Source organism: Gossypium hirsutum, chromosome D02 (assembly GCF_007990345.1).
Source record: "Gossypium hirsutum isolate 1008001.06 chromosome D02, Gossypium_hirsutum_v2.1, whole genome shotgun sequence".
In the NCBI taxonomy this organism is placed as follows: Eukaryota; Viridiplantae; Streptophyta; class Magnoliopsida; order Malvales; family Malvaceae; genus Gossypium; species Gossypium hirsutum.
The window spans coordinates 64759716-64772570 of record NC_053438.1 but is presented as its reverse complement, the minus strand read 5'-3'; the positions used below and the strand labels follow the sequence as shown (position 1 = coordinate 64772570).

Here is a 12855-nt window from a genome sequence, read left to right as displayed (position 1 = left end):
TCATCTGGTTTCGTCCATTGAATTTGTCTCTGTTGGTTAGAATGGAAAGCCATAATAACAAATTTGTCACTAAATACTACCATTTTAATCATTTCAGCCCTTAGTAATTATTTGGGTTAATATGACATTTTTGAGAATCACTACACCAAATATACTTGATTGTACACACTTTTCCAATCAATTTTTAAAAAAATTTCAACCATAATAACAAATTTGCCACATGAGAAATGCTAATTTTATTGAAGAAAGTTTTTTTTCCAACATAAAAAAAAAGAAGAAAATTTCAAAAATTGATTGGATTTATCCTTTATCCATCCAAAATATTTTCGAGTCTAGTAAAAATCCTTATTCAATGTTACTTCCTCAAATATCTCTTAGGATATTTCCAAATTTGAACTTCTTCCTAGAATTTTGATTGAATATGTTACCACCTCTCAAAATTGCAATTTTGCATTCTTCTCATATTACGCCAACATTGTTGCACCTCTATTGGAACTACCAAATCAAGTATGTCGAATTTTATTTTTCCCTCTTCTACTCCTCCATCTCCACCACCTTCCCTTATTACTTATACCCATAAAAATTGACCACTACCTATCTAAAACTTGAGGATCACATCCTCTCAAATCAACCTTCTTTCACCTCCTTCAGCTGAAACATCCATTATGCATCAATCTACTACTCCTTACCCTTATCCATCATCCCAAAACCCCATCAAACATGCCTTTTCCATCCCACAATTACTAGATGAATGATTCTAGCTTCAATTTCATTGAATAGAAGAAGGGTATATATACACCTTAGCGTGAGAGGAGCTAAAGCTTACAACCAAATAACTGATTCTTGAATTGTATAACTGAATCTAGTTACAATAGCTCTAATACTAGATCCTAAAACAACATATTCAAACCCAAAAAGCCTATTGACTACAATGCGAATGTTACCACCTCCATCCCTCACACGGCTTATAAACATGGTTCAAAATATCATCTTTGGAAAGCAGCAATGCAAGAAAAGTTTGATGCATTAAAATGAAATAGAACTTGTGAATTGGCTCTACCTAATCCAACTACTCCAGTTGTTGGTTATAGTTAAACAAAAATATGAACACTCTATTGATAGTTATAAAGTGAGACTTGTTGCAACAAGTTTTACTCAATTTGTAGGAGTAGATTATCATTCTACATTCAACCCAGTTGTTAAACCTACAACGATCCATTTGGTTCTTTCTATGGTTGTGCAAAATCATTGGAAACTGTAACATCCTAAAAACTGACTTAGGAGAAATTGCTTTTTAGAACCAAAAGAGGTCATCCTTTGATTTTAGTTTAGACTTTGGTAATTGTTGACAAGTAAATTGGTTTAGTTCAGTGGTCAAGTGTTTTGGGTATGTGTGTGAGGTTCTGGGTTCAAATTTTGTTTCTAGAAGTTTTGTCATTTTGCTTAAACCCTTACCTTTAAATGTTTGGCTTATAAGTTAAATTCAGTCAATTGATATCAACAATGAGCCTAGTTGTTCAATGATTAAGCTTTTGTATAATCATTGGTCTTGTGTTTGAATCCCGATGGAAACAATAGGGAATGTTTTATTTTTGAAATTCGTTAAAAGGTAGTTAGTTTCGATTGGTTATCTAAAACCTTGTAGAAACCTCCGGTGCTATTATTTTCTTTTTGTTCTTTCTTGTTTTGCGACAATTTCTATCATTTTGTTTGCGTTCTTCAGTTTTTGCATATTGGTTCCTTATTTTCAAGTGATTGTTCTTTTTGTTATGTTATGTTACACCGATTCTGTACTGAGTCTGACTTCTCCTTCTAGTTAATTAGCTGGCCGGGATGGGAATTCATCCTTGTTGCTCCTACATCAAGTCTGTATCAAGTGGGTGTTGAAACCTTTTTTTACATTTTCAATCATCCAAAAATAGGACTGTCGGCGCCACACGGCCAGGGACATAGGCGTGTGCCCAAGCCGTGTGAGCCATACAGGCAAGGACATAGGCGTGTGTCTAGGTCGTATAACTCACCGTCTATGCTTTAGAACCACACAGTCAGGGACATGGGCGTGTGCTCAAGTCATGTAAGCCACATGGGCAAGGACATGGGCGTGTGCCCAGGTCGTGTGAGCCATACGGGCAAGGACATGGGCATGTGTCCAGGCCGTGTAACTCATTGTTTATGATTTAGAACCACTCGAGCAAACGGCATAGGCATGTGCCTAGGCCGTGTGAACTACACAAGCAAGGACATAAGCGCGTGTCCAGGCCGTATGGCATATGAATAGGATCTAAATCTTATTTTTGAGGCCGTGAGTGTTGCCCAACACGAGCACTGACCTCCACAATGTATTTATAATATGAATTTGATCGTAAGAGGACTATATGAGGCTCTAAGATTGATATATGAATGATATATGCGATATCTGAATGTGTTAAATTAATAATGAGCAACTTGTAATTAGTACGTGTATCTGTTATGTTTGAACCTAAGTGAGTAGTGTAACATCCCGAATTTTGGGGTTAGAAGTTTTGAGCTTTGTGATTAGGGTCAGTGAGTAAGTTGAGTTATTATGTTTAGTTGTGCGTTTTGATATTAGAATAGGCCTGCTGGTCTGGTGGTTAGTTGTGTGATAATGTATCTCTGGGATGCGTGTTCAAATCATTGTGTGTGCACTACTTTCTTTCTTTTCACGTTCTCCTCTCCCTCTCATTTATTTTCTTTTCTTTTTTTTTGTTTTTTGGGGAAACTGTTTTGCTTGCGAATTTCAGAGAGCTTCGCTCTTTTATTATCGAGCCGGTGTCTGGAAGTCATTGATCGTAAATCAAGTGTGAGTTCCGAATCTTTTCTATTTTGTTTACGAATTCTTGAGTCGATTATTTGAAAATCGACATTTTATGTATGTGTGTTCATAACCGGCTATTTGCGATGTTGCATTGTTGTTTTATGCTTAGAACTTGTTCAATTTGGTATGATTTCGGGTTATCGAGGGATGGGAAGTGTTTCAAGTGCGAAAGCACGATTTTTAGGCTATTTTAGGGTGGTTTCGTGACCACACGGGTGGCCACATGGGCGTGTGCCCCCACACGGCTGTGTTAAAATAAGAGTTAGGGTTCTAGGCCAATTTTGATGCCACGTGGCAGTGTGGCCGATTTTGGGATTTTAGTCGATTCCCACATAGCCGTGTCCCTTAGGCACACGGGCGTGTATGTTTGGGAATTAGATTTTAGTGGTTTGGTGCCACACAGTCGTATAGCTAATTTAGAGATTTAAGGATCCCACACGGTCGTGTGTACACGACCGTGTTTGGTGGGCACACGACCGTGTGAGACCCTTATCCAGCCGTGTCTGCCCTGTACTCTATTTTAGCACAAATGAACAAAGAGTTACACGGCCTGTTCACATGGCCAGGTCCCTGGCTCACACCAGCGTGTGCCTTAGCCACACAGTCGTGCGCCACCTTCCACACAAGCGTATTGACCCCACACGGCCTAAGCATTTCCACACAGCCAGAGTACACGACCGTGTGGCCCTAAGTCACCAATTTTAATTTTGTGTATGTTTTTTATCTGAAAATGTATCTGTGTGTTCCGACCCTTGGCTAGGCTTTAGTGAGGGTAGTTAAGACTCTGATCTGGGCTTCGGCTTATGTGTTATTTATGGTTGTTGTGCGAGATATATGATTCTAAACTCGGCTAGCTAGGTGTGTGCATGTCTGTTTCTGTCTAACTGTCTGTCAATGTGTTTATTATTTCTGTGAGGTTGTAAGCATACATGCACTTGCATAAAGTAATTTCTAGGTTGGTTGTGAAGAGAATGAAGACTGATTCTGATCTGATCTGGCAGTCTAACTGCAACTTATCGGTACAATAGTTTACCGTACTGTATCGCATGTATGTCGGCCTTAATGCTTACTATTATCTGATCCGACAATTTAAACTACAATATGTCTGTACAACGGTTTACCGTAATGCACTATACTGCATATACGTCAGCTTTGCTATGTATTATTATCTGAGTGGCTTAGTCCACATATATGGTGTGTAGGGTTGGATGGGCCTTTCGAGGTCCTTTGTGGTGTGTTTGGTTGGTGAGCTTAAACAGCTCTTTTGGGGTGTGATCGGGGGACGGAGAGGTATGTTGGCCAGATGGGTGAGTGTTTACTACTTGACTGCATTCATACGCATTTGATTGAGTGACTGGGTGCAAATCTATTTATCTGTATTCTATCTGCTTGTGTTAACGTTCATGACTGTTCTAATTACGGGTATTAAGGTGTAAGCGTAATTTCGAGTTTCTTATCATTGTCTTTGTGATGATAGTATTTTGGTATCAACCCATTGATGGGTTTGCCAGTTGTAATTCTGCATATATTACCAAGTGTGTTGATTGTTGCGTATGGTCGAGACATAGGTTCCGAGTTTACCCTCTGTTTCTATGTATCTCTATAAATACACTATGCCATTGAACTGTTATTTGGATTTCTGTTCTATAATTATGTTGTTTGTCACCTTTTGGACTCACACTGAGCTCGTGTAGCTCACCCCCTCAGTTTCTTTTTTTCAGGTATTTTCGTATACTGTTGCTGGACTTGGCACGTTAGAAGTCTCGAACAGCCACGTTTTAGAATCGACTTTAAAAGTATTTTCATAAATTTCACATTTATAAATAAACGGTTTGAATTGTAAGTTTTATTTTGAATACTGTGGTACGAAATGTTTTGTTATACGCACATAAGCGTATTTTGAACTAAATTTTTTTTAACATCGGGATTTTACAACTGAGAGTTTTTACTTAACTTAAATACCATTTATTTTCTAGCTGGTTAAACTAAAATTTTTCCTACGATCATTTCGGTAATCAATGTAACATCTGAGATTTGGTCTAAACTTCTAGGCCGGGTTTTGGAGTGTTACAAGTAGGATCAATCAAAACGTAATATGCTATTGTCTATGTGTGCGAATTATTAGGTACGATATATATTCTGTTAAGTTTGTTGGTACGCCTCTACGTTACTCTGTTGATGAAGAAAATGCGATATCTGAACGTACTAGATTGATTGTTACTGATTCTGTTTTATAACCGTGCATGTGACTTCATGACAAATCTGATATGATATGTTATGGTTCGAAAAGTCTGTTTTACAAAACATGGATTATCATGGTTACTGATTTTGTTATTGAAAGATAGCATGTCTTACATACTCATTACTCTGATTCTGCATATGCATGCCATGACACAATGAATGAGACTAAGGTTGATGTTAAATGAGGAAGATTTTGTACTGACAGTTAATGATTTGCGTAATTAGTGGCTTGACCACATATATGTGATTGACAGTTTAACTGCATATTGATAAGCCATCATTGTCGGACAATTCAGGGTGGTGGGTCATCGTTGCCAAGCAACCCAGGGTGACTTTATTGGTGTGTTATGGATGGATGAGTTTGGAGAAGAACTCTATTTTGGTGTATAACGGAGTTTGGGAAGACTGTTTCTAATAAATCTGTATTCTGATATGTTTGAAAAATACTGCATCTGCATAAACATACATGCTTTGTTTTGCTATATTTTGTTTTGCTCTACTCCATTCTGTTCTGTTCAGTTCTGCTCTGCTCTGTACCATTTAGTTTTGTTCTGCTCTATTCTGTTTTCCTTTGTTCTATTATACTACCTTTGATTAAATCTCTGTGAGACTCTAGATTTGTCCGTACTGGTTATACAACTGCTCTTAAGTTATTTACGTTACTATGATTTATGTAGTATGCTCTGCTTAATTGTATTAAGTCTGGTTATACGCAATAATTGGTAACCCACCCTTTGTCTTACCTTCAGATTTACGATCGGACGACGTACGGAAGCTCAGATTGTCTTGCACTATAATAACTGTGATTTGATCTTTTGAGTTTATAAATTATCTTTGGATTTGCCTTGCTTTCCTTTTGATAATCTCGTCCATATCAGTCAATTTCTAACATGAAACTATAAAATCACATAAACTAACAAAAATGAATTTCTAGTTTTCAAAGTTAAAATTCTAAAAAGAAATCGGTTTTCAATGCGTTGGTGTAACTCGTCCAAGTTCGGATTAAACTTTTAGGCCGAATTTGGGGTGTTAAAGAAACTTCATCAAATCAAAGTCGATAATGCTTTTCTTTAGGCTTCTCTTGATGAACAAGTCTTTATGAGACAACTGTCAGGATTTAAAGACTCACTTAATCCAAATCATGTTTGCAACTTATCTAAGGTTATCTATGGGCTCAAGCAAGCCCCTCAGCAATGGCATAAAAAAATCACCAAAGTTCTCTTACAAATGGGGTTTCAACGCTCTATGTCAAATGGCTCATTGTTCATCAAATACATCAATGGAAATTGCATATACTTGTTGGTTATGTCAATGACATTGTTGTAATAAGTTGACACATCCCTTATCAAAACTCTCATTTCCTCTTTGTTTGTAAAATTTCCAATTAAATATCTTGGTGGGCTAAAGTTCTTTCTAAGTGTTCAAGTGATTCATACACCTAGTAGCTTATTATTATCTCAACCCAAACATGATCATAATATTCTTCATCAGACAAATATGCATGAGAGAAAAGGTGTTCAAACTCCCATGAGTTCTTTAGAAGTTTTGGTCACAAATGATTGGAATTAGTTTCATTGATGCTACAGAGTTCAAAGGGTGCTTGGCAAACTAAAATATTTGACATTCACAAGGTCATATATTTGTCACTTTGTCAATAAATTATCACAATTCATGCACAATCCATCTGAATTAAATTGGAGAGCAATCAAACTACTATTGCGTTACTTTCAACAAACAAAAAATCTTAGTCTTTGAATATCTGATTGGTGTGACTCTAATCTCTACATGTATAGTGATGTTGACTAGGCCGGTGACCATAATGATCATGGAACCACATTAGACTATATTCTATTTTATGGTTGGGTAAACTACACCCATGGTCATTTTTGTTTACTTTGGGTTACATTTAAGTCACTTATGTTTGAAATGTTACATTTTAGTCACTTACGTTATCATGTTGTAACATTTTAGTCACTAAGTTGTTAATTGTTGTTAACGGCGTACTAGTAAGCTGACGTGACACATTAAAAATCATCATTTCAAACAAAAATTTTAGGTTAAATTATACAATTGGTCCCCATATTTTTTCGCTTTGAGCAATTTAATTTTTTGTTTTATGATCTTTTAACTTTCCTTTTTTTCTATTCTTTTCAGCTTCTCTCTCTGTTTTCTTACCTTCTCCATTTCTTTTAATGTATCAGGAAGTTGAATTGGCAATGAAGAAAGAAGCAGAAAGTTGAAAGTTGTCATTGCCTATAACCAAAACCCATAAACACATACCATATGCTAACTATCAAAACCCTCCACCACCACCCATCGTCTTCATTTCATCCACTAACACATTCACCACTACCATGACCTCATTCATGACAAACCTAACAATATCATCTCCTCACCAAATAAACCCGCGTTCAAATCAATCAAGAATCTAAGTAAACAACAATTAATAAGCCCTAAAAAATCACAGAGAGCCAAAGATTAGGCTTGCAACAAAGAAAAAAGTGTAAAAAAATATAGAGAAATGGAGAAAAAGAGAGGGGTTAGATTCAAGTCAAGGGGTTCGAGGTATTCGGACAACTTTCTTGTCGATCCTAACAGTCAGGAATGCGGTATTAGTGAGGAGGAGCATATATCAGAAAATCGAGTCAATCTAATGGCCAATGATGGAGACAAGGGTGTAGCTGGCCCCAGCCGCCCTAAAATGGAAAATTTTCTATTTAGGCCCTTTAAAATTTTTAAAAGTTTAAATTAGTAAAGGTAAAATTATACTTTGCCCCCTAAAAATGATAAAAATTTGATTTAATCCTTAAAAATTATAAATATATAGACTATTAAAATGGTGAAATTGCACTTTTGCTATCGTAAAAATTACAATTTAATTTCGGTCCCTCCTAAAAAAAATTTATGGCTTTGCCCTTAGATGGAGATTCAATCTTGGGTTGTCCAAAAGTTGGGAATTTTTTGAGATGTTTTCGAAATGAGATCATGGTAGTGGCGAAGGTGTTAGTTGATGAAATGAAGATGATGGGTGATGGGTGATGGTAGAGGGTTTTGATAGTTAGCATATGGTATGTGTTATGGATTTTGGTTATAAGCAATGATGACTTTCGACTTCTTGCTTCTTTCTTCATTGCCAATTCGACTTCCTGATATGTTAAAAGAAATGGAGAAGGTAGGAAAACAGAGAGAGAAGCAGAAAAGAATGGAAAATAAAAAAAAATTGCTCAAAACAAAAAAATATAGGGACCAATTGTATAATTTAACCTAAATTTTTTGTTTGAAATGATAATTTAACCGATTACATTGTTAACGACAATTAACGACTCAGTGACTAAAATGTTACAACGCGATAACGTAAGTGACTAAAACGTAACATTTCAAATATAAATGACTAAAATATAATCTGGGATAAACAAAAGTGACCATAAGTGTAGTTTACCCTTTTATGATTTCACTACAATCAGTTGCGACATAAAAAAAAAGTTATAATTGCACGATCTTCAAGCGAAGTTGAATATCGTGCTCTTGTGACTATTTCTGAAGCTCTTTGGTTCAAACATCTTCTCAAATATCTTTAGATAGCTTTTGAATCCACCTATACTATCCTGTGACAATTTGAGTGCCACCCTACTTTGTCGACATCCTGTGTTGAATATTAAGATGAATCCACCTATAACATCCTGTGTTGCATATTAAGATGAAGCATTTAGAAGTTGATGTTTACTTTTTTAACTGCTATGTTGATCATAAAGAACTTGCTGTCCATCATATCGATGCCACTGATCAAGTTGTCGATATACCCACCAAAGCTCCTAAAACAACCTTTCACTGTATCTGTTAACTCAGTCTTTTAATTATTGGATCTTTAAGCTTTATTTTGAACTTGCTTTATATTTTTTAGAATTCTTTTGTTGGGATTCTTTAGATTTTATTAGTTAGGATTTATTAGCTTTTGCTATGTATAAATATTGAAGCTAACGGATCAATCATGATGTTATTTTGGACCATTTCAACTATTTTTTAACAAGGAAGTACTATATTTTAAAGGAATTCATTTAAGTCCCATTAAAGGGACTATGTTTGCGTTTACGTTTCTGTACATAAAAGCGGACTATGACATTACATTTTTCCAATAACATGCAGAGGGAGAAAACAAAATCAAAATCAAAATTAAAATTAAGAATTAAAGTAAAAATAAGATCCCTCTCTTTGTCTTATATTTTTTCCTCTTTTCTTTTATCTTGACTTTTATGGAACTTACGCATGATTTCTATCATGCCTCTTTTCACCGCTTAGCTTGGAATGCTTGGAGATAATTTGGCAGGCATTAATGATAACTTAAGTTGAATCATAAAATCCAATTTATCCCACATTATGATTTCTGTTTACTTCCTCGGCTGCAAAAGGGTGTGTCACAACACAACCCAAACCAATTTTTGCTCATGAACAAATCATGAATATTATATTAACTAGAAAATAAAATCCAGAGAATGCTCACAAATAAAATCAAAAGTTCCAAAACAGATCAAAATAGGCCAACATTTTAAAAAAGATAAATTAAAACTGCTAACGAACCCAGGTACATTATGTTTGCTATTCAACAGAGAGCTGTCGCCGCTTGTAACGAACCATCACCTTCCCTTTCACGCCAACCACCATAGCATTCCAGTCAATCTCAGGGAAAGGTGACACAAGCTCAAACTCGAAGTTCCTCAACAAATGGCTCCATATAGCCTTTATCTGAAGGTAAGCAAACGGTTCACCAAGGCAACCATGCCTGCCTCCTCCAAAGGAAATATACGAGAAAGCCCCTGCTGCCTTGTCTTCTTCCCTCCCAACACTGAATCTATCAGGATCATATGTGTCTGGATCCTTGTAAATATGAGGAAGCCTGTTTGCAAATGCTGGTGATGTTGCAACTATGTGACCCTTCGGGATGTCATACTCTTTCCCGTCTCGTGTTTTTACACTAAAGTCACTGTGTGAGCTGCGCAGAAGCATAATCAGTGGAGGGTGAAGTCTCAGGGCTTCCTTAATGCACCGGTACAAGGTGTCCATCTCAGATAAAACATCATGATCAACATTGCCTCCATGCTTTTGCATTAGTTTTTTCTGCTCCTCCACCACTGCTGATAGGAACTCCTTATGACGAAGGAGATAGGCACCTGTCCAAGTTGAGGTAATGGAACTGGTATGCTGCCCGGCAAAGAGCGCAGCAATGAGCAAGCCAGTTATTTCAGTCTCTGTAGTTGGACGACCATCTTTGTACTTAGAGTCAATGAAGTATTGCAACATATCATTCTCGTACTTGCCAGCATTTTTACGAGAGGAAATGATATTTGCAAAGATTTCTGCAAGCTTCTTTCGAGCTTGATCACGACGGCGATGAGCAGGGATGGGCAGGTAAGGGAAGATAACACTGATAGGGAGCATGCCGTTATCAAGATCATGAAAGAGTGCAGACACATCATCGAAAAGCTTATCACGTACTTCTCGACCCAAAAGACACCTGCTAGCCGTCAAGATAATCAGATGCTCCAACTCATATTTGAGGTCCACCTCACCACTATCCCCCCATTTAGAGAAGTAGTCCTGCGCAATTCCATAATGAAGTTACACCATTGAACATATGTAACATGGAACCATTTATTCGGTAACAGAACATATCTCTTCAAATGTAGCAAGTGTTTATTATGCTTTATTCCTTTTTGTTCATATGAGTAAACCAAGGAGTAGACTTTAAGCATGTTATGCACAACAAATCATCAAGCAATAACGACCCTTCACACTCATCAAGGAAAAAGTAGGAAACATAGATTTTATGCACGAATCACAAGAACACGAAATATGACATTGATTTTAAAGAAAGCAATATCAATGTTCAAAATAACTTTATAAGCATGTGCAGCTTGTATTTCACATAACCCACATTCCACAATGAAACAAACAAACCAATTTTACTTAACTGGATTCGTTTATCACCCACCAAACTACAATTTACTCGAAAACATAAATGCAAACTCCATGTCAGGTAAAACTTCATTTTCCCTAGTCAGATACTTTGGAATTGTTGTCGCTTCTTTATGAGGGGTCAGATACGGGATCATCCAATAATGCACAATATATAAACAAGCACAACACGAACCAAATTCATAGCAAACTACTCACCTCAGCTTCAGTAACCATCTGATCTACATAACCCTTAAGTTTATTAACTCGAAGGGCCTCCGTAAAGAACCGGAACTGCTCTTGCCTTATTGAGTAATCCACATCAAACACCACACCAGGGCCGAAAGTCGGAACATTGAACTGATAAACTTCCTGTTGGCTGAGGTCTGATTCTGAAGCCTTAAAGAAGTGTGCTGAAACCTCAGGTCCGATCAAGAAAGTTATTTTCTTGTTAAACAGGTTCAACGTGAAAACACTGCCGAGCTTTGGGTACTCCTCCCGGATCATCACGATGGGCCCTTTCATGAATCGAAGGAGCCCACCAATTACCGGCCAGCTTTTGATTACTGGCGGCACCCGCCTCTTAGATCTGGGCATTATGAGGAACGATATGAGTTTGGCCACTACTAGAGTGGCTACTATGAGAATACCCATGTTCAAAAACTTGTCGTCTGCTTCCATGGTGCCTCGGATTTGATAATTTCCTATCAGTACTCAGCTGAAAATCAAATAAAAGTAATAATTATAAAACTTAAATACAAAAATTAAGCTAAGGAGAAGAATCTTTAATCAATACTGTTAGTCAAAAGTTTGACTAACTTGAGTCACAATAAAAGAAAAGCAAAAGCCCAAATCTTTCGTTATATAAAATTATTTTTTGCAGGAAAATCAACAAGAATGTGACGGAGAATCCAATGAAAGTTAACCAAAATGTAACAAAATAAACCTTACAAATAATGTAGGAACCCAAGAAATTAAAGATAAAAAACGAAGAGACTAAAGCTAAAAAATGAATATTAAGTACCTAATTTGAGATTCAGAATACAGGAGATCGGCAAAGAAAAAGGAACAGGAAGAGAGAGAGTCACGTAGATTAAAGAGAAAAGTAACAAACTGGGAGAATCATTTTTTTCTCTGAATTTCTCAGCACCGAGAAAAAAGGTTAGACAAAGTTGGTTTTAGTGAGGGATTAGTGGAAGTAAGGAGTGTTTATATAATCGAACCGAGCCGTGATTTGTCCGGAGCCGGTTTGGGAGGCCGAGTTGCAAGGGCGCTCGTTGATTCTGGTAAAACCTGTGGGTCACCAAAGCCAAAGGGGCAGTTTTGACGTTGACGTGGGGTCTTATAATTGGATGAGAGGACTTTGGTTGCAAAATTTACACGTGAGGAACAAATTTAGGGTGAGTGGGGACTGGGGAGGTGTCAGACCCAAATTAGAAAACTCAACATCCCAATATCAAATCAACCAACTTGATTCATCCCAATTAATTAAATCCAAATTCATCCTAACAATCAAGATTTTAGTTTCACATCTCTCGTTTAATTAAATCGAAAATTAATTAATACATCCATTTAGATTTAGAATTTGAAACTTTTCATAACATTGATTTTGTATTTTTTAATATTTTATCTTTTATAATTTTTAAACCTTTTATTTAATTGAAACTAAATAAATAGTCAAATTGATACATAACTGATTATGTTTTTGCAACTCCTAGGTAGTCTTTTATTTCCTTATTGCTGCTCAACTTCCTCCTTTCACCAGTCTTTGAGCTTTTTGTTTTTTAAAGTAGCTTATTTGCTCAATTGCCCAGCATTTAAATTTCGCC

At 36.5% G+C, this 12855-nt stretch overlaps 1 protein-coding gene across 1 annotated transcript; it reads right to left on the bottom strand.

Moving 5' to 3' along the window:
• Positions 1-9510: 9510 nt before the first annotated feature.
• LOC107909508 (sterol 14-demethylase) lies at positions 9511-12456 on the bottom strand. The gene is made up of 3 exons (XM_016837050.2): positions 12051-12456; positions 11246-11744; positions 9511-10669 (listed from the first exon to the last, which is right to left on the bottom strand). The coding sequence occupies exons 2-3, from the start codon at positions 11705-11707 to the stop codon at positions 9671-9673; spliced, it is 1461 nt and encodes a 486-aa protein (XP_016692539.2). The 5' UTR covers positions 11708-11744; positions 12051-12456; the 3' UTR covers positions 9511-9670.
• Between the last annotated feature and the right edge of the window lie 399 nt (positions 12457-12855).